The 22,082-nt window shown below is 40.5% G+C and overlaps 1 protein-coding gene across 12 annotated transcripts in view; it reads left to right on the top strand.

The window, feature by feature from the left end:
- Positions 1-22,082, top strand: part of PRR14L (proline rich 14 like) — a 52,509-nt gene that overhangs the window by 6,168 nt on the left and 24,259 nt on the right. For 10 of the 12 annotated variants that reach the window (XR_012125894.1, XR_012125892.1, XR_012125891.1 and 7 more), the window contains exons 2-3: positions 1,263-1,787; positions 14,025-14,097. Coding sequence is in view for 1 of the 12 variants with exons in the window: in XM_073223695.1 (XP_073079796.1) it covers positions 1,314-1,787; positions 14,025-14,097 (547 nt within the window). In the remaining 11 variants the exon portion in view is untranslated. The remainder of the gene's footprint in view (positions 1-1,262; positions 1,788-14,024; positions 14,098-22,082) is intronic. The other 2 variants (XR_012125895.1, XR_012125896.1) reach the window with 2 other exon arrangements.

Here is a 22,082-nt window from a genome sequence, read left to right as displayed (position 1 = left end):
AAAAGATGGATGCTGGCAGTGTTAGGAGTAGAAATCAGCTGGCCTTTCCTATGTGCATTTGGCCAGAGGGATTTGCAATCAGTACCTCTGATAAATCCTTGTTACAGACTCCGAGTTGCTGGATATTTCTCCTCTCCCCTGTTGTTTTAGGGTTAAGGAAAACATCAAGAATGAAAACATGCAATATCTTATTTGATTAGCCACTTTCTGCCTTGGTCAAGTAAAAGTGGATTTTGCTGGGGCAACTGCCTGCATTTGGTTGATTAACATGGAAAAGTTACCAGCCGAGAAACCCTGGTTCCTAGAGTAACATGCCCTAGCTCTATATGGTGTGTGTGCATGCGTGTGTTTTGACAACTTTAATAATGTAGTATTATTAACTATTTAAATACACATATTTTAGCAAATAACCCATGTTTCTACAACCCAATGCAAAAAGTGAACTATTCCCAACATAGAGGAAACCCCCTGGGAATCTCCTCCTTTTCTCTCAGATACCATGTAATATTTTGGGCACATACTTCTAACCTCTTCAGGTGTAGTATTAAGATCTGTAATGAGCCGATGAGAGCTGCCCTACTTAGCTTCCCACTGTTGTTGTGAGAACCAAATAAGTGGTATCTCTGAAAGCACTTGGAAAATCTCAAGATACTGAATAAAAGGAAGGATTCTGCTAAAGAGCCAGCTTAGTAATATCTTGTACCAGCCTGAGTAGATAAAACTGAAATATTTGGTAAAGGAATGGAATTGTTTCTTCTGTATCTCCTTTCATAGAGAATTCTTCCTGAGGAAAAGTCAGTGTATCAGATTTTTCAGAGCTCCTTAGTATATAGTCATTCAGCAGATATTTACTGAATACCTACTTTGTGTCAAGCATCTATTCTAGGCAGTGAGAAAATAGCAATGAAGTCCTGCAAGCAAGTAGAAAACTGTCGTTATCTTCTAATTTACATCAGGTCTATCCTTAGATACTTAGACATGTTTTGTTCTCATCTGCATTTGCTGGCTTTCCATATTTAAATTGAGAATTGTTCATAAAGCATTACTTGAATTGAGATTAGACATATGTCTATTTCAAGTTTAAGGTATTTATTTCTCCACAGTCATAACCTATTAAGAATTTTTTTTGTGGGGGGCGTGCCATATAATGCCGGCATTTGAGGTAGAATTTTTTTGACCTTATTTAGCCAGTTTGAGCTGAGACAGCTTTCTTCTACCTTGCAAGATTTTAAACTTTTATCCCTTCCTTTGATTTGTGTCAGGGTGAATCGTTTGATGTAAAAGACTTGACTCCATAACCTACATCTGCCCTAATGCTGTCATCCGGAGTAGAGACTCAGCCAGTCCCACCTGATTCCTCCATGTCTGCCGTGGCACAGGAATTATATTCTGAACTCCCTGTAAGTGTCTCCAAAGAGCTTCACGCTGACTCTGAGCCAAGTGTGATCCCAGATATAAAAGCTGGAGCCTCAAGCGCTCTTGTAAGTCAGGGTAGGGCAGTGCCCTCGGAGCTGCAGAGGACTCCTGTGGAATGTTGTGAAGAAACCTCGGAGACTGTGGACCGTGGGGGTGAGCCTGGGAGGTGTGGGCTGGTGGACTCCACAGCAGGAGGGTCTGAGGCTTCTGAGATCTCGGATAGGGAAGAGAAGACCAGGAGCATGGAGCTAAAGGTCCTCAGAGATAAAGGGGACCAGGCGGAAATTGTAAGAGTGCCCTGTGAGGGAACCAAGGAAGACCCATGTCAGACTCATTCCACAGCCGCCGGAGAGGAGGTCAGCCAGAGTCAGGTAAGAAATCAGATCTTGATTCTGATGAGCGTAAAGCAAATGACAGATTTCCCGTGATAAAGTACAGATGCTGACAGATAGCAGATGATTTATTCTTGAACTATTTCCAAAATGTTGATTTTGAGGTTAATTTACTTTTTTTTTTTGGTATCATTAATATACACTTACATGAGCAACACTGTATTGTGGTTACTAGATTCCCCCCATTATCAAGTCCCCACCACATACCCTGTTACCATCACTGTCCATCAGCAGAGTAAGATGCTCTGGAGTCACTACTTGTCCTCTCTGTGCTGTACTGCCTTCCCCATGCCCCCCCTCCCACATGTGTGCTAATCATAAGAGGTTAATTTACTTTTGATGATCTTTTAAAACATTTGTGTCACATCTGACACCTAAAGAGAAGAAGTGCTTATCTAATGAAAAAGTGTCACTTCTCTGAAGCAGTTACAGTATATGGAATGGTGAGTCTTTGTGGTAGTCATTGGTATTTCTGCATCTAAGATACGGTGAGTATTTATTCCTTAAGTTTTGGTAGTATCATGCTTAGGATGGAGTGAGATGTCACAGAGATATCTTTGAGGGAGGTTGTTGACCCAGGTGGGCTCCATGGGGTGGATACCCTAGAGGGATCTCCATATGTCAGGATTTGGTCCTTAGCTTTGCAGATCCAGAAACTTAACTTTTATTTTTTTAGTACATCAGAGGTCATGGTCTCAAAAGAGCTAACCCATGCTAACCTAACCTACTTCATGAGAGGCTGAAGTACAAATCAGAAAACCAGTTCTTTAATTAATGCACAATTGTTACTTGGTAGAAATGGTCACTTCCCTGGTCTGTGTATCTTCTTCCTATGTGAGAAATCAAGTCTCTCTCTGAATATGAAATTAGAGGACAGTAATAAGGATTAGGTAGGTTAGACCAATGGTGAGAGAGAGCTGTGCTAGCCTGACGAACCCAAATTCCTAAAGGAATATACCTGCCAAATGCACTAGAAGATGTACCTTCTCCTCTCAGTGGCTCCCTAGACCAGAGGTTCGGTAAACTTCTGTAAAGGGCCAGACAGTAAATACTTTAGGCTTTATAGGCCATATCGTTTTTCTTGAAACAACTCAACTTTGCCCTTGTAGCATGAAAATAGGCAGACAATATATAAGCAAATGAATGTGACTGTATTCTAATAAAACTTTATAAGCACAGGCCTGACCCCCAGCTGTAGTTTTCCAACCTCTGCTCTAGGTCCACAAATAAATTCATATTCTCCAGGTTTCCTGGACAAGGCTGCATTCCCCACCTGGTAAATGCATCATTTCTTTACATGGGTCACAGGGAAGTTGATTGTTGTTAGTAGATGTCATAGTATATATGGATACTATTTTTCAATCTAATACATACTCTTTTATGATGTAAAATAGATTATAATTAGGAATGAATGAATCCTTAAGTGTAATAGTAATTGAGTAACATATCAGATATTACGCTGTGACAACCTACTTTTAAAAATAGTGTTAAATAAGTGAGGCAACAGATTCAGAATCTAGAAAGTTTCTTCTTGATACGGTGGACTGAGTCTAACAAGATGGAAAATTTCCCAACATAATATTATGTACAAAATAAAAGTATGATTTATATAAATTATCAAGTATATAATGAACACAACACACACACATATACATACTTCCCAACCTAAAAACCAGAAGATTATTGCCTCCCTGTTTTAAACGATCCCCTTTCTCTCTCCCAACTCCACTATATAGATAAATACTGCTTTGAAATGTGTAAAACAAAATGAAATTTAATAGATCTAAATGTAAGATGTTTTACTTGGTTCCTAAAAGTGAACTACACAAGTGAAAAAGAAAAGCAGGCTTATCTATGGAAAAACAGAAGACCTACAGGTTTTAGCCGGTTAATTAGAATTGACATCATCATGTAGCTGCCAAAAAAGCCAATTTGCTCTTAATATTCATGCACAGAAACGTGTTACCTGGACTGAGAGGTGGTGGCCGCACTCTGTTGTGTGCTGTTAGCCGTGTTGGCAGTGTCATATTCGCAGTGCCCTCTCCTTCCAGCCCTCAGATGAGCTCAAAATGCCCTGGGGGTGAGTAGGTAAGAAAGGGGATGCAGGGAATGTGTCAGTGTTGGGGTTTCTGACCAAAGTGGACCCTGTTTCCTCCTCCTCATGCTGAGCCCAGTGTCCGGTGTGTCATGTATGGGAGGAGTGTAAGCAACAGGGATGCGTTCATGGGTAAGAACTCACACCAGTGACAGAACCTGAAAGTGCACCATTGGAGGCTGGTTGCTGGGCGTTTGCTCCTAGAAAGAGAAGAACCAAGAGAAGTGAGCGAAGCCTTCAAGAATCTGGGGGACTGAGACAGAAGCAGTCCTGACTGGGCACAGTTAGGCTTCGTGGGAGACATGGGGCAGTGGTGGCTCTCATCGCTCCCAAGCCACAGAACCCTTTGAAAATCTGAGTGGATGCTACATGCTTCTCAGAAAAGCAGACGTACCATTTCAGAAGGTTTGTAGGGCCCAGACGTCCTTGGACCTCAAGATAAGAACTCTTGCTGCGTTGGCAAGAAGCCACAAACACAGTCAAGAGACCACTGATGAATTGGGTGAACGTACTTGCAACTTACACCACAGATGAAAGGATTATATCCCTAATATATAAATAACTCTTAAGTTGAGGAATGAAGAACCTAATAGAAAAATGAAGGAAAGACTTGAATAGACAATTCATTGTGTGTATGTGTTGTGCTTTAACACAAGGAAAGATAGTCAACTTCAGTCACAGTTAGAAAAATGCAAATTTTAAATAATCTGAAATCCCACATTTTATTTTTTTTATTAAGGTATTATTGATATACACTCTTATGAAGGTTTCACATGAAAAAGCAATGTGGTTACTACATTTACCCGTATTATCAAGTCCCCACCCTACCCCAGTGCAGTCACTGTCCATCAGTGTAGTAAGATGCCACAGTGAAATCCCACATTTTATATTGGAGAAAATGAAAAATGACAGCATATCTGGCTTGGCAAGGCTATGAGGAAAAAGTTGTTGTCACTCATTGCTTGTGGCCATGCATACCGATACAACCTTTCATAAGAGGAATTTGGCTGCACCCAACAAAAATACATACACTCTGACGTACTGACCCAGTACTCTCATTTCTAGGAATGTACCCTGAATCTACATCTCCAAAAGCATAAAAACACATATACCCAAGATTATTCTGTGTGGCATTATTTTTATTGCAAAAATCATCAAAGCATCCTAAATGTCTGCACATAGGAGAGAAGTTGGTTAAGCTGTAGTAGGTGGTGGTACATGCACATGTGGAGCACTAGGCACCTGTAATAAAAGAGGAAGGTCTCTGTGTACTAATATGGACTGATTTCCAGGTGTCAGGAACCAAGACTACCTCCAGGCTTGGTGGTTCATTAGAACTCATAGGACTCAGCATATGGTCATATTCACAGCTAAGATTAGTTACAGTGAAAAGATATAAAGCAGTCAGCAGAGGGAGAGAAGCATAGAGCAAAGGCCAAGGGTAATCAGGTGATAGCTTCCAAGTCCTCTCCCCTGTGTAGTCACACACACACTCAGTTTCCTCCGGAAACAAATTGTAACAACACATGAAAGGTTGTCTGCCATGAATGCTTGTTAGAGCTGAGAGTTTTAACTGGGGACCGGTCCCATGGGCATCCTTTCTCTGCCTGGCACATAACAAAATACCACGCTTCTGGAAGGAAAGCACGTATTCAGTGTAAACCACGTTGTTGTATGGGTTCCGTGAGCCATTCTTATTAGAGAATGTTGGAAACTGTCCTGAAATCTAAGTTCCCAGTTGCCTAGCCAGGGCCACCCTTGCAAAGAGACCTTCCCGAGGATAGTGTCAGCCTGCTGTGGTTGACTCTGTCCCGCAGACTAGGGTGTACTGCGAGTGAGATGGGTCAAGGGCAAGCAACTATCCATATCCTCCCTTCTGTGCAAGAAACAAGGGGAGGTGCGCACGTACACAGAAATGGACAACCAATATGAGTGGAACCCAAAATGAAATACAAACTGTGTTACAAAAGACTGTGTTACAAATGAATAGTAAAAGCACACTAAGGGAGAGGGAATGAAGAAAAGTAATGAAGTAACTTTGGGAAACAGTATTTTGACTATAAACCCTAACACTAATTCCAAAAACAAAATGAAACATTTTAGTAAATACGTTTTTCACAGGGGTGTGGCTCAGCAATTCCCAAACTGCTTTGTGTGTATTCTAGGATTGAGCAGGTAGGTAAATGTTATTGTGAATAATGAGAGCCAGGTTTCTCACTGATAGAGAAATAAATTGCAAATGGTGGGGGGTGGGGGGGGAGGGGGCGGGGGTAGAATGAACCCTGTGATATGGAATTGGAGTCAGCTGTATGAACTCGGGGTTTTGTGTGCATGTGTGTGATAGGGCCTAGAAGCAATGACACCTCAGCAATGAGCACTCTCAGATCTTGGTTTCTAAATAACATCTTCCAATTAAAGGAGCCAAGACTATGGAGAAATGCCTTTCCTGGGCTGGCACAGGGAAAAATACAAGATAAACCTGGAACAATTGGTGAATTGCTCAGAAAATTATGAGGACATATCCAAAAGGACCCAGGAGCCAATTGAAAGGACTACCAGTGGTCAAAACAGGATGATTTGAGCTTTAAAAAGATAGCGGTAGTAATGAATTGTAGCCCATAGAATAAAACATCTATCATGAGCCCATGCTGATTAAAATAATTGAATAAAGAACTTGAAAAAAGAAAGGTTAAAGAATTCCAATTAATAAATATAGAAGGAATGGTGGCAGCCGTCACAGCAATAATCAGTCTCCACCAAGAATCATGAATTGATATTAAGACCAGTGGCTAAAAATTTGAATGAGAAGCAAATATTTACATAGTCTCAAAGTATCTCCCCTCAAGGTACTTAATAATTGCAAAGGGGAAAAACAGTTATTAACTTTGAAGTGAGGAAACCTGGCAGACCCACCCTGACCCACGTGATGGAAGTTTCCTCCCGGGGAATGAGGCATCCAAAGCTGTGCACCCCCTGGGAGGATGTGCGGAAAGAGCTGGCATCATGTCTATGGGATGCCTGCCCTCAGCATGAGTAACGGGGGTCTGACATGAGGGAGCAGCAGACAAACCCAAACTGAGGGGCTTTCCTTCCAAAAGTGACAAGGTCAGGGAAGATGAATACCTAAGGAACTGTCAGTTGAAAGCACACCACAGAGACATAGTGACTGCACTGTGGGAGCCTGGACTGCATCCTGGTCCAGTTTGAATAAGGTCTATAGATTAGTTAATAATACTGTATTAGTATTAATTTACTGGTAGTGATTGTACCATGGTTATGAAGATGTTAACATTAGGAAAGATGGATGGAGACTCTACAGGACATGTTTTGAACAATATTTGCAAATTGTTTTGTACGTCTAGAAGAAATTTTTTCTAAATCAAATTATTTTAAAACTAATTTTTAAATTAAAATTTTAAAAATACAAAAATAATAATAGTAAAACAAAACTCTACTTGCTAGAGGAAGGCAGAATTTAACTCAATATGAGAGGTACTTTTTATCACCTAGACCAGTCTAGAAATAGATTGTGTTGTGTGTGGGCAAGTAGTGTTTGTGAAGAGGCCGAGTGACTGTATGTCAGGAGTGTAGTAAAGGGGATTCTAGTTTGGACCAGCAACCTCAGAGGTGCTCTTTTCCATCCCCAGAAACTGTGTTTTTTCTAGCAGTCTTTGATTTGCCTTTAGCAGCAGTCCTCAAAGCTCTTCTCCTTCAGCTGTTCCTCATTCCAAACCAGCTAAGGCACTGGCTCAGCTTTGGAGAAGAGTCCTCAGAAATTAGTTTATTCACCCCTCTCTGGTCCCTCTGGATCACAGTCAGTCAAGGCAGAAAAGGCAGTGACTTCAGCAGAGCCCTCCTCCAGCAGTAAGAACATGCTGTAATTGTGAAAGATGCCCACCTAGGCTTTCCAGGCATGACTTGAATGGACTTAACAGTTGAGTTGGCGTGGTGAATTTCCCAGTTCATGAAGAACTGCACCAATAGAATTAGAAGTTTACACTTTTCTGTATCTTGGCCTCTGTTGGAACTCAAGCAGGTTCTGTTAAGTATTCATTTCATTCACTCAGTTTCTCTCTCTCAAAGTCATTATAGGTTTTTGTTGATGTTAAGAGAAAACTAATAAAATGTGTGTAATTTTTTGAAGCAACTTATTTCCTTTTTTTTTTTTGCTGTTTCTATTGTAAAATTTACCATTTTTGTCATTTGTAAGTAAGCCTAAGTTCATGTTGATTATTCGTAAGTTCAGTGGAGTTAAGTACATTCACACTGTTGTGTGACCATCACCCTGTCCATCTCCAGAATGCTGCGTCTTCCCAAACAACTCCCCATTACTCCCTCCGCTTGGCCCCCAGCAACCACCATTCTCCTTTCTGTCTCTATGAATTTGACTGCTCTAGGGACCTCATGTAAGTGGACTTACACTGTCTGTCCTTTTGTGACTGCACTTAACATTTTTTTTAAAAGATCCAATTAAAATGTTGAAATGTTCCAATCATGAAATATTTCAGTCATGAAAAGGTAAAGCAGCAAAAAGTAATTCTTTCCTGCCTATGATTGTGTCAGAAAGGTATGAAACTTTTAACTAATAGTTCGGTGCTTCAATCAGGGACATTCTGTCATTGGGGAGGGGAGAAGAAGTAGGTGGGGAAGCTGAGAACAGGCGGAGCAGACACGGCAGGTCTAGAGCCTAACTGAACAGTAAAGTCAGTCTGGTTCTGACTCCACACTTGGAGGAGGAAGGTTGGAAACGACGGTGCTTGCAAAGGTTACCAGCCAGGGTGTGGAAAAGATGGGTCTTATTTAAGAATGAGATGTAAAGAGATGGGTCTGTAATATCCCATATAGATGGTTTAACAGTGAAAACTCTTTATACTGTGTTTGGTTTTTGCTTGTTTTTCTTGGTGCTTAGATACATGTTGTAGAGTGTTTACTTTTTTATGTTTGCTTTTTTTTTCCCCCCATAGTGGTAGATATACCTGGGCTCAATGTATTATAAAGGTTTGGTTCTAGGATACAGTACTTTGTTCATGATCAATACAGACACAGAAAAAGTTCTGAACTGTTAGCTGTAACATATGAAGGCTCACTATACATTTTTTTACAGATATTTGAAGATATCTGGACAGGGGATATCAAGTAAGGAAACACAATGGCAGTTGACCAGTTGAAGCAGCTTATACTGTTGGAGAAACTTGCTTTTTAATGGAATGTTCATAAAAGATCCAGTCTTATACAATTTGTATTTCTTCACTTAAATGAAAGCCTGTTGCACTAAGTGCCCATAAAGCTTTCTTCTCACCTGAAGAGTCTGTGATCCTATGGGAAGTTGACAGTACTGTGAGAGAGCGTTTTGCTTAAAAAGAAATCTTGTTGGAAATAATTTATTTTCCATGATTTAAAGGTGAAAAATACCTGAACTTCACATGCTCAGTAGCCAACATTGGTGGCGGTAACCTGCTCTTCAGGACTGCCAGGGCACTATTGTCCCCACAGAGATGGTTGACCATAGTTCTCATCTCCTGTTTTATAAAAATGTGTGATGGAGAAGTGCCCAAGGCAGTAGTGACATATTGCTGAGACTTAAGGTAGAACTTTCTCCTAATTATTGCAGCAGTTCTTTTAGGTAATTCATTGCTGGGGAATGTTATTAAATGCCTCACCCAGCTAACAGGATCAGTCCCTGATTTAGAATCATCAGTTGTTTGTCTGAATTGAGTTTCATGGAGGAAATTCCTTTTTAAGCTCTGTCAGGATGATTTAAAGTTACTGTTCTACAGCTGTTCCTTTCTAAATGTGCATGTGTAGGAAACTAAGAGATCCATCTAGAGATACAGAGGTTTATTTTCAGTGTTCTTCTCTATCAACATAACCATGGTATTTTCCGCAAGAGTCAGAAAGTACAAAGTATCTCATTTGCTGCATCTTATGGCCCCGTCATTGCGTGTGTCAAAAGCATATGTGTGTGTGGGTAAGTTGGGGTTCCTCTGACCAGGATCCTCACTGAACTTAAACCACCTGATGATGTAACTGGCCTGTTGCTGGGCTGCCGCTTCCACACCTTTAGGCAATAAGCTATTACTGCGCTATGTGGAGAGCTCGGCCCGGTGCTCTGCGTGGAGGTGAGCTAGTGCTTGACCTGCCGCCGGGAGAACAAGCTGGGTAATAAACCCTTTCTCCCCAAAGAACGTTTTGCTGTTAATTTCTTTGGTCACATTGAATCCATAGTGAACTTGCCCGGGACTGAAACCCATTGGCAAGACACTGAAAAGATCTTGCAGTGGGACCATCACTGTCCTTCCTGTCATCTACCTCTGTCTCCGACTCAGGAAGCTCATAGTGGGAGCTCAGCAGGGTCTGTTTACCGTTCAGGTTTACAGCCCAGATGCATCAGGCCTTGAGGAGCTTGTAACTGTCCTGCTTATAAAAGCCAGGGAGCCCAGTGTATATTCATTTCCCTCTTGAAGATAATGACTTTTTTCCTGCTCTAAACTAGTCTCATGGGAGTGAATCAGAGAATTCATCTTTTCCAGGACATACAGCCAACGTTTAATGGGAAATAAGATTACAGATGAACAATAAGAATGGTTTAAAGACCCTCCTGAAATCTGCTAACACTGGAGAAATGTCAAAAGTTGGTTTTGATTCCAAGCGTGGGCAGGAGCCTGACATGTTGGATGTGCAAAGCAGAGTTTGCTGTCAATTTGAAAAACAGATTGCACTATTATGGGGCATTGCTCATGTATATAGTTAACAGATGCTAATAACCTTAGCAATTATCTCACTTGATGTTGAGAGAGGGATCTATGTGAACTTCTGTCTCAGAAGTTGATTCATTCAAAACAGATTTTGCAAGAAATGTTAGTACCTTAATGATCAGATGTCGAGATTTAACAAAATCTAGATGGTAGAGAAAAATGTTTAGGACTCTACCTCTAGGAATCCTGAAAGAACATTTAGCTGATAAAATATTGTAGGAAAAGGAAATGTATGTGTTAATTTCTGCAAGTATTTATTATATGATGGGCTGGCCTTGAAGACGTGGGGAGTGTTACACATGGATCATTATGCTGCATGTTCTTTGCTTGCAGAACGGCTGTTCTGTTCCTCTTATCCACACTTGGGGCCCCAGACTGATAGAGCTCCCGCCGGATCTGGAGACCACCCACCACTCGTGGTGGTGGTAGCTGGGGGTGGTCCTTCGCATATGACCTCAGTGTCCCACTCTGTTTCCTTTTCAACCCGGTGAACTCTGATCGTATTTGAGGTCTCAAACCTTTTAGGTTCTCCAGGCCTCTGTGAGGGGAAACTTGGTTTTCTTAATTCAGAACCTTTCAAGAGAAGTTAGCAAGGCCAGGGGGAGAGTGGAATCACTTACGCCTAGCTTCTGCTTCTCTCCTCTATTCAGAATCATGGCTAACCTAGGACAAGGGTGAATGGATGAAGAAGTTGCTTGGCACTCACCAGGGTATTGTGGGGACTCCAGCTAAAGATTCCTTCTAAGAGCAGCAGGTGGGGCACGACTGAAATTCCAGCAGCCCCTCCAGGGGCCAGAGCCAATAGGGTTAATTGTATATGCTCATCAGAGTCCTTTGGAATCTGAGGGAACCCATATGTTGCTGATCTGAACTCAACTCTCACTTTACAGAGGTTCTTGTAGGCCCAGAAAAGCATAAGGTAGTCATTCCAGGTGATATTGGGATCCACTGGTGATGATGGCTTTACCTATTGGCTTTTCTCGTAGAAAGAGGTAATAAAAATCTATGGCCTATGGGGTGGTGGGAGCTTCTCTCAGGAAACATGCTCTCGTGCACACAGGACAGCTTGTTAGGTGTTTGTGTGGTCCCCACTTACTCTTACACCCACCTGTAGGCTTGCTGTCAGCGCTGTGTAATTAGTGGGTGGGAGTGCTGAGATTGGAACAGAGCTCTGACTCCTCATCCCATAATCTTTTGCTCCAGCGCTCTGCCTTTTCCATAAAGTATTAACTTGAAAAAATATTCTAAATAACATCTAATCTTAAACCTGACATTCAGCCTGAGAAGTGGAAAAGCAGAGAGTAGTATCATTTTGGAGAAAGGATCAACTCTAACTACAAATTACCTCATCTCTTATTCTGAAATAATTTGACTTCTTTTTTTTTACAGAAAAGTTAAAAAATAGTACTTTACAGAAAAGTTAAAAAATAGTACAAAGAGTGCCTATATACCCTTTATGCAGATTCCTCATGTTAACATTTTACCACGTGTGCTTTTTTGTCTAAATAATTTGGAAGTGTAATTGCAGACATGATGCCTAAATATTTCAGTGTGTATTTTCCAGCAAGCAAGAATATTCAGTATGTTAATCAAAATCAGAAAATTAGCTGATCCAAGTACTTTTATTTAATCCACAGACCATATTCAAATTTGGCCAGTTGTCCCACTGAAGTCTTTTATAGCAAAAGAAAAGCAAAGTTTTTTGGTCTAGGCAAAATCCGGAATCACTTGTGGCACTCAGTTGCCACACATTTTTAGTCTCCTTTAATCTATAGCAGTTCCCTAGCCCATGATCTTGACACTTTTGAAACTATAGGCCGTTTATTTTATTAAGTTTCCCTCAGTTTGGATTTGTCTGATGTTTCCTCATGATTGGATGCCAGTTAGGCATTTTGGGGGCAGGAATCCCACAGAAGTGATGCTGGCTCTTCCGCATGCATCCTGTCAGGAGGTGCCTGGCTTTGAGGAGCCTCATTCCTGGGGAGGGAACTTCCATCGCTTGGTTCAGGTGGGGTCTGCAGGTTACTCCACTGTGAAGTTACTGTTTTCCCCTTTGTAATTATCAAGTTTCTTAAGGGGAGATATTTCGAGACTATGTAAATGTTTCTATTCCTCATTCAAACTTTTTTAGCCACTAGTTTTAACATCCATTGATGATTCTTTCTTGAGATAATTATTACTGTGATGGTGGTCAAATGGTGATTTTCTAATTCCATCATTCCTTCTGTGGGTAAGGCGTTTTCTTCTCCCCATTTACAAACAAATGCGGTCTAGTATCATGCTAGAATTCTCCCCCCCCCACCCCCCAAACATGGTAGTGCTACACGTGAGTTATCTGGGAGATACTTGTTTTCAAGTTTTCTGCTCTGCAGAAGTATTCCACACTAGAGTTCAAATAGAAAATGAAAGAATAGTCCTTCTTCATCCATGCCAGTCCTCATCTCTCAATTCCAGTGTTGCTTCATTTTATCTTCCCTCCCCCTCCTGGGTTCTGTTTCTACCATAGAACTTTGCTTAGAGTTCACAAGGCTTTTTCTTGTTTTGTTGTTGTTGTTTAAGTGCTGTAAAAATTATCAAAAGTTGTAGCAATGATTTCACTCTCTGTACATTTAGATGAGTGCTGTTAGAAACTCATACTTAGCCAATTACACCAGTGTGGAAAAAAGAAGTTTTAATCTTGGGGCAGCGGAAAAGAGGTGGCCCAGAAGGAAAGCTTAGTGTGAGCAGCCATCCTCTTTGGTGCATTGGTGTCTCACGGCTGGTAAACCTGAAAGAACCGGTACTTCCTAGACTCCAAGCCATTTGCCCACAACACGCACATTCTGCCAGTGCGCTTTCCCCTTTTTGTGACTCCTCTGTCGGAAGAAACTAGCTATGACTGCTGGTGTTCTCCCTTGTCCCCTCCTGGTGTGGAGCAGGAGAGGAAAAGGAAAAATAGCCCTTCTAAGAAGTTGGGGGAGAAAACAAGCACATAATATCTGCAATGGTTAGGACCGAGACGCATCCCATTTCCTGGTACTTTCCTTTCAGATGAAATTAGGCTTACGTTGTCGCATTTTGTTTCTTGATTCAGAAGGTTTTAAAGAATAGAGTTTTGTTTGGATCTTCAGGTCAACCTTTTAAACCACTGTTACTGTCTGGACCTTGGGAAACTTGGCTTCTCAAGCTCAAATTCTAGAGAAGTGGAAGGGTTTGTTTGTTTTTAATTCATTTTATTTCTTTAGATTTGCAGTTTCCTTCAGTTCCCAATCCTTGGGACTGCTAGCAAATTTCTGAGAGCCATAGAGACGTCTCTCAGAGGGTAATGTGCGTCGTTAGCTCAGCTGTCTCTGCATCCTGCCTGACCGCTGGATTTTCTTCCTGCAGGAGGCCCTCCTGATGCAGTCGGCCCAAGACCTTTCATGCACGGACCTCCCTGAAGACTGTCTGAGGAGCCACGGTATTTATTTCTCTCAAATATTTTCCTTTCTCCACTTATTACACACACTATTAATGTTCAGTTTCCATTTTGCATTGTAAAATGTAAAGATAGGTCCCTGTCTTACAATGTGGGCTTATATATGGAAATTCTTGATATTGCCCATGTACTTGAAGACCCCTGGTTACCAAACCACACCTTATTTATTATTTATTTTTTTAATTTTTTATTAAGGTACGATTGATATATACTCTTAGGAAGGTTTCATGTGAAAAAACATTGTGGTTACTACATTTACCCATATTATCAAGTCCAAGTCCCCACCTTACCCCAATGCAGTCATTGTTCATCAGTGCAGCAAGATGCGGCAGATTCACTGTGTCCCTTCTCTGTGCTACGCTGTTCTCCCTGTGATCCCCCACACCAGGTATACTAAATATAGTACCCCTCAGTCCCCTTCTCCCTCCCTCCCCACCCACCCTCCCCCACCCCTCCCCTTTGGTAACCACTAGTCCCTTCTTGGAGTCTCTGAGTCTGCTACTGTTTTTGTTCCTTCAGTTTTGCTTCATTGTTATACTCCACAAATGAGGGAAATCATTTGGCATTTGTCTTTCTCCGCCTGGCTTATTTCACTGAAGATAATGTGCTCCGGCTCCATCCATGTTGTTGCAAATGATAGGATTTGTTTCTTTCATATGGCTGAGTAGTATTCCATTGTGTATATGTACCACCTCTTCTTTATCCATTCATCTAGTGATGGACACTTAGGTTGCTTCCATATCTTGGCTATTGTAGAAAGTGCTGCGATAAATATAGGGGAACCACGCCTTATTTTTGACAATAGTTTGCATCCCACTTTTTCTGTGAGTCCCTGTTGACAATGTGTATTGACCCTTAATTGCTGATGTGAAATCTTTAATTTGGTTTTATAAAATATAAAATTGTTTTGAATTATAGCCATTTTAGCGGGTGTGAAGTGGTATCTTACTGTGGTTTGATTTTCATTTCTCTAGTGACTATGAAAGTTGAGCCTTTTTATGTATTCATTAACCATTTATGTACCTTTGGGAAAATGTCTATTTAAATCCTTTTCCCTTGTTTCATTTACTTTAAAGAAAATGAATAATTTTATTTTTCAGAACAGTTTAGGATTTACTGAGAACTTAAACAGATAGCACAGAGAGTTTACATTAGCCCGGCTGTCCCAAGCTCAGTTTTCTCTATTAACATATCAGTATGGTACATTTGTTACAGGTAACGAACTAATATTGATACATTACTATTAACTAAAGCCTGTAATTTATTCAGATTTCCTTAGTTTTTACCTGTGTAACCTTTTTCTGTTCTAGATTCCATCTAGGACACCACACTGCATTTAGTCCTCATGTGTCCTTAGGCACTTCTAGGGTGAGAAGTTCTCACACTCCCTTGTTTTGGGAAGGCTTGAGAGTTCTGAGGAGTACTGGTCAGGTCTATTGAAAATGCCTCTCCACTGGAAATTTGTCTAATGTTTTTCTCATAAGACAGGGTTATGGACTTGAGGGAGGAAAACCACACAAAAGTGCCATTTTCATCACATAAAAGGCACATACTACAAACATGAAGGAGTGCTTGTCAGGTTTTTCTGCACTGTAAAGTTACTTCCCTTGCCCCCTTTTTTATTAAAGTATCATTGATATACAATCCTTTCTTGGTTTCAAATGTGCAACACAGTGCTTCAGTAGTTACCCATGTTATTAAATCCTTACCGGCTCTAGTGCAGTTACTATGTATCAATGTAGTAAGATGTTACAGAATCACGACTGTATTCTCCCTGCTGTACTACAGTGTGGTGACCAACTTATATTATAGTTGTGAATTATTGTGCACCTCTATCCCCTTTACTCTCCCCACACCTTCCTACCCCAACTCATCCCCCTTGGTAACCACTAGTTCCTTCTTGGTATATATGAATCTACTGCTATTTTGTTCCTTCTGTTTTGCTTTGCTTTTATACTCCATAAGTAAGTGAAATCATTTGATATTTGTCTTTCTCCATGTGGCATATTTCACTGAGCATATAATACCCTCTAGATCCATCCATGTTGTTGCAAATGGTAGGATTTGTTTCCTTCTTATGGCTGAGTAATATTCCATTGTGTATATATGTACCACATCTTCTTTATCCATTCATCTACTGGTGGACACTTAGGGTGCTTCCATAGCTTGGCTATTGCAAATAGTGCTGCAATAAACATAGGGGTGCATCTGTCTTTTTCAAACTGGGCTCCTGCATTCTTAGGGTAAATTCCCAGGAGTGGAATTACTGGGTCATATGGTATTTCTATTTTTAGTTTTTTGAGGAACCTCCATACTGCTTTCCACAGCTGTTGCACCAGTTTAAATTCCCACCAACAGTGTAGGAGGGTTCCCATTTCCCTGCAACCTTGCCAGCATATATTATTTCTTGTCTTTTGGATGGTGGCCATTCTAACTGGTGTGAGGTCTTATGTCATTGTGGTTTTAATTTGCATTTCCCTGATGATTAGTGATGTGGAGCATCTTTTCATGTGCCTGTTGGCCATTTGTATTTCTTCTTCGGAGAAGTGTCTGTTCAGGTCGTCTGCCCATTTTTTAATCAGGTCATTTTGTTTTTTTGGGTGTTGAGGCATATGAGCTCTTTATATGTTTTCGATATTAACCCTTTATCAGACGAGTTGTTTACTAATATATCCTTCCATCCTGCCCACAGCTTGCCTTTTTGTTCTGCTGATGGTGTCCTTTGCTTCCCCTTTCTATAATGTGCTCTGGAAGGAAGTCAGTACATACAGCCCTCACTTAAGGAACAGGGGGAGGGTGTGCACCCTCTGCCCATTTTTATATTAGGTTTTTTGTCATTTTATCATTTGAGTTGTAAGAATTCTTTATATATTCTGAATACAAATCCCTTAACAGATAGATGGCTTGCACATATTTTCTCCCAGTCAGTGGGTTGTCTTTCACTTCTTGATGTCGTGCTTTGAAGCTTTGGTTTTGATGAAGTCCAGCTCATCAGTCTTCTTTTTTATCATTGTGCTTTGGTGTGTTAACTGAGAAATCATTACCTAACCCACAATCATGAAGATCTACTCTTGGGTTTTCTTCTAAGTTTCATAGTTACAGGTCTTACATTTAGGTCTATGATCCATTGAGTTAATTTTTCTGTATGATATAAGGTAGGCTCCAAATTTATTCTTTTGCATGTGGCTATCCAGTTCTCCCAGCACCATTTTTTGAAAAGCTATTTTTCTTGGTCCCTTTTAAAAATCAGTTAATTGGCTGTAAATGTTAGGGTTTATTTCTGGACTCTAGGTTCTGTTCCATTGCTCATTCTCTCTATTCTGTGCTAGTGGCACACTGTCGTGATTACTGTAGTTTTTTTTAAAATCAGGAAGTGTGAGTCTACTACCTTCTTTTTCAAGATTGTTTTGGCTGTTATGTATCCCTTGCATTTCCATTTGCGTTTTAGGATTAGTTTGTCAATTTCTGCAAACATAAGCATTTTTTAGATGGTTATTATAAAACTACAAGTCCAGGATTGTCAGCTGAGGTCATGAAGCATTCCTGTGCTTCTAAAATTGTCTCATACCTCACAGGGGTATGTTTAATTCTCCACCATACCTAAGACTTTTTTTTTTTAGTGTGCCACATTTTCTTTATGCATTGACCCATCAGTGGATACTTTGGTTGTTTCCATGCCTTTCCCACTGTAAATAATCTGCAGTGAACTTATCTCTTTGGAATAGTGATTTCGTTTTCCTTTAGATGTATACCCAGAAGTGGAATTGCTGGACCAAGCATACCTAATACTTTTAACAGCTTCCCTAATCTGCTTATTAATTCAGCCAACATCTATTATATACCTACATCTTGCCAAGGTCAGTGTTGGGTACTGAGTCCACAGCAATCATTAAGATCCAGTGTTTGTCCTTAAATAGCTCCAGTCTCATGGAGGTGGTATGTTAAGCAAATAACTGAGAAACACTACTCTACAAGTTTTGATAAAGATGTTGTGCAAGGAGTTGGGGCCCAAAAGGAGAGGCTAGCAAAGTGGGGACTCTCCTCTGTTTGGCACTTGCAGGAGCCTTACGCATATTAACTCATCTAATCTTTGCAAGTCCTACAAAGTAAATACCATCTTTCTCCCCATATTACAGATGAGGATGGGGTCAGTGTTCACAGCCTCTTGAAAGCTTTCTAATAAATGTAAATTTGCCTCAAGCTCTCCTTTAAATTTCTTTGAGATTTCAGACTAAACATGGTTGATAACAAGCAGAAGAGTAGACAGAGCGTCACTGTGCTGTCCAGCTATATGCACAGCCTCTCGCCCCCACCCAGCCTTCTGCTGCACCACTTGGCAAGCAGCCGCTCTCCCGCCTCCCTGACACTGTCAACCCGGTGGAGAACAGGTGCTCTTCCAGCAGGCGGGGCCTCTGAGTGAGTCTCACCTCAAGTGTCCTGCAGAGCAAACAGTTGGGGCATGGATGAAGAGTTCTAGAGTTCTCCTGAGCAGGTGTAATGAGGGGTACAGCTAGGATGGTGCTAGAACAGAGCAGAAAGGCCTAGAATATATCTTAATTGCTTAATGAATGCTGTAGCATCCAGTGGGGGGAGAGAGTAAAACCCTCTGGAGTATTCATGCTTAGAAATTCATAAATAGGATAGAATTGTCTGTTGTGATTTGGAAAGTTAGCTAGTTTCAAAAGATCAATATCGTGTGGGACACCAGGATTTCAAGGCTGCCTTTTGTCAGTTGGTAGCTGTGCAAACTTATGGAATCTGATATACACTTATCCACCTAGAATTTTCCAACTCCAAATATTTTTAAATGCTGTGTCCTAGCCTAGATATTAAGTTTATCATTTTAACTATTCTCAGTTTCCAGTAAAATAAGAATCAAAGACATTACGATTAGCACACATAATGTAGCAGAGGGGGGCACGGGGAAGGCAGTACAGCACAGAGAAGACAAGTAGTGATTCTGTAGCATCTTACTATGCTGATGGACAGTGACTGTGACTGGGTATGTGGGGGGGACTTGGTAATGGGGGGAATCTAGTAACTATGATATTGCTCATGTGATTGTATATAACAATAACAAAATAAAAAATAAATAAAAATCTGAATCAGAGAAAGAGCAAAGGAAAGGCACCTTTCCTTTAAGTGGCAGGCACTGTACCAGGCGATGTTTTACATGTATTACTTAATCCTTAAAACAGCACTGAGGTAAGGTATTGCCCTTCTTTTTCAAAGGAGGAAACTGACTATAGGAGAGGCACGTAATATCACAGAGCCTGCCTTCCAGGTTCTGCTTTTTTTCAAAATTGCTGCTCTCAGTGCCGATTAAGAAATAGATACAGACGCCCTAGGAAGACACTTTTAACAGCATTTGTTGATTTGATCTAACCATTTATTAATTCCACAAATATTTATTGAATGCTGTTATGTATCAGGTATTATGTTGAACAGTAGGAAAGAAAGAGCAAGACAAGCAAGATCCTTACCCACAAGGAGTTTATATTCTAGTGGGAATTACATACTTAGGTTGGTTTGTGTTTTGCTCTCATGAGTACAGGTGTCCTGTTACATATGTCATGCATACATACATACATATAGTCACATGTATGTGTGTAACTTGAGGTTTGTTTTCTAAAAACGTATGAGGGATGAAATTTTTTCTGTGTGTAGATTAACAAGTTTGGGGAACTTCTTTATACTGCATCCTATACCTAGGATTTCGGAGAAAATATGCAGTCTTTCAAATTGTATATACATTCTGCTGAGAAATGTTTTTTGTTTGTTTTTTAATGTTTCATAATGGAATTTTCAAATTATTCAAAAGTAGAGGGCATACTAAATACCCATGTACCTCCTACTCAGCTTCCGTGATTACCAGCTCATGATCAGTCTTACTTACAGGAAAGCAGTTACTGCAGGTAATTGGGTTCAAGACTAATAATTCGACTTAACAAATTAACCTCTTTTATATAAGGTTTTGTCTATAACTGTTCTTTTGCAAAAAGATACTTTATGACTCAGATAAAAAGATAAGTTATTAATTTAGTATTCAAGTAATAAGAAAATGGTCCTCTAGTGATTATATGCTGTTGTATTGTGAGTCTACTTAGTAATGTTTTAGAATGGAAGTTTCTAAAGTTCATTTCCTAAACTGAAGTGGGCTCCACATTTTCTCCATACTGTATTTAGTTGTCCAGCTAACTAACTGGTACATCTGAGCAACACTTAGAAAAAGGCATTTGTTCAAAATAGCTGTTTCTGCCGGGTACACTTTTGGCCTCTGTCATACATTACAGAAAAGAACAAAACCAGTGGCATAATGCACTAACTTTGCAATTCTCTTTTTGAATTTGGTCTTTTTTTTCTCTTTTGGTATCATTAATATACAATTACATGAGCAACATTGTGGTTACTAGATTCCCACCATTTATTAAGTCCCCACACATACCCCATTACAGTCACTGTCCATCAGTGTAGTAAGATGCTATAGAGTCACTACTTGTCTTCTCTGTGCTGTACTGCCTCCCCGTGCCCACCCCCCTACATTATGTGTCCTAATCATAATGCCCCTTATTCCCCTTCTCCCTCCCTCCCCACCCACTCTCCCCCACCCGTCCCCTTTAGAAACCTCTGGTCCATTCTTGGGTTCTGTGAGTCTGCTGCTGTTTTGTTCCTTCAGTTTTTGCTTTGTTCTTATGCTCCACAAATGAGGGAAATCATTTGGTACTTGTCTTTCTCTGCCTGGCTTATTTCACTGAGCATAATACCCTCTAGCTCCATCCATGTTGTGGCAAATGGTAGGATTTGTTTTCTTCTTATGGCCGAATAATATTCCATTGTGTATCTGTACCACATCTTCTTTATCCATTCATCTACTGATGGACACTTAGGTTGCTTCCATTTCTTGGCTGTTGTAAATAGTGCTGCAATAAACATAGGGGTGCATATGTCTTTTTCAAACTGGGCTGCTGCATTCTTAGGGTAAATTTCTAGGAGTGGAATTCCTGGGTCAAATGGTATGTCTATTTTGAGTTTTTTGAGGAACCTCCATACTGCTTTCCACAATGGTTGAACTAATTTACATTCCCACCAGCAGTGTAGGAGGGTTCCCCTTTCTCTGCATCCTCACCAGCATTTGTTGTTTGTCCTTTGGATGTTGGCCATCCTAACTGGTGTGTGTGGATATCAAAAACTGTGGTTTTAATTTGCATTTCTTTGATAATTAGATATGTGGAGCATATTTTCATGTTTCTGTTGGCCATCGGAATTTCTCCTTTGGAGAAGTGTCTGTTCAGATCGTCTGCCCATTTTTTAATTGAATTGTTTGCTTTTTGTTTGTTCAGGCATGTGAACTCTATATATTTTGGATGTCAACCCCTTCTTGGATATGTCATTTATGAATGTATTCTCCCGTACTGTAGGATGCCCTTTTGTTCTACTGATGGTGTCCTTTGCTGTACAGAAGCTTTTTAGTTTGATATAATCCCACTTGTTCATTTTTGCTTTTGTATCCCTTGTCCAGGGAGATATGTTCATGAAGAAGTTGCTTATGTTTATATTCAAGAGTTTTGCCTATGTTTTCTTCTAAGAGTTTTGTGGTTTCATGACTTACATTCAGGTCTTTGATCCACTTCAAGTTTACTTTTGTGTATGGGGTTAAACAATAATCCAGTTTCATTCTCTTGCATGTAGCTGTCCAGTTTTGCCAACAGCAGCTGTTGAAGAGGCTGTCATTTCCCCATTGTATGTCCATGGCTCCTTTATCATATATTAGCTGACCGTATATGCTTGGGTTAATATCTGGACTATGGGTCTGTTCTCGTGCCAGTACCAAATTGTCTTGATTACTGTGGCTTTGTAGTAGAGCTTGAAGTCAGGGAGTGTAATCCCCCCAGCTTTATTCTTCCTTCTCAGGATTGCTTTGGCTATTTGGGGTTCTTTTATGGTTCCATATGAATTTTAGAACTATT

Source organism: Manis javanica, chromosome 15 (genome assembly GCF_040802235.1).
Source record: "Manis javanica isolate MJ-LG chromosome 15, MJ_LKY, whole genome shotgun sequence".
Classification (NCBI taxonomy): Eukaryota; Metazoa; Chordata; class Mammalia; order Pholidota; family Manidae; genus Manis; species Manis javanica.
Note: the sequence above shows the minus strand (reverse complement) of the source record. Positions and strands in the feature narration are given on the sequence as shown.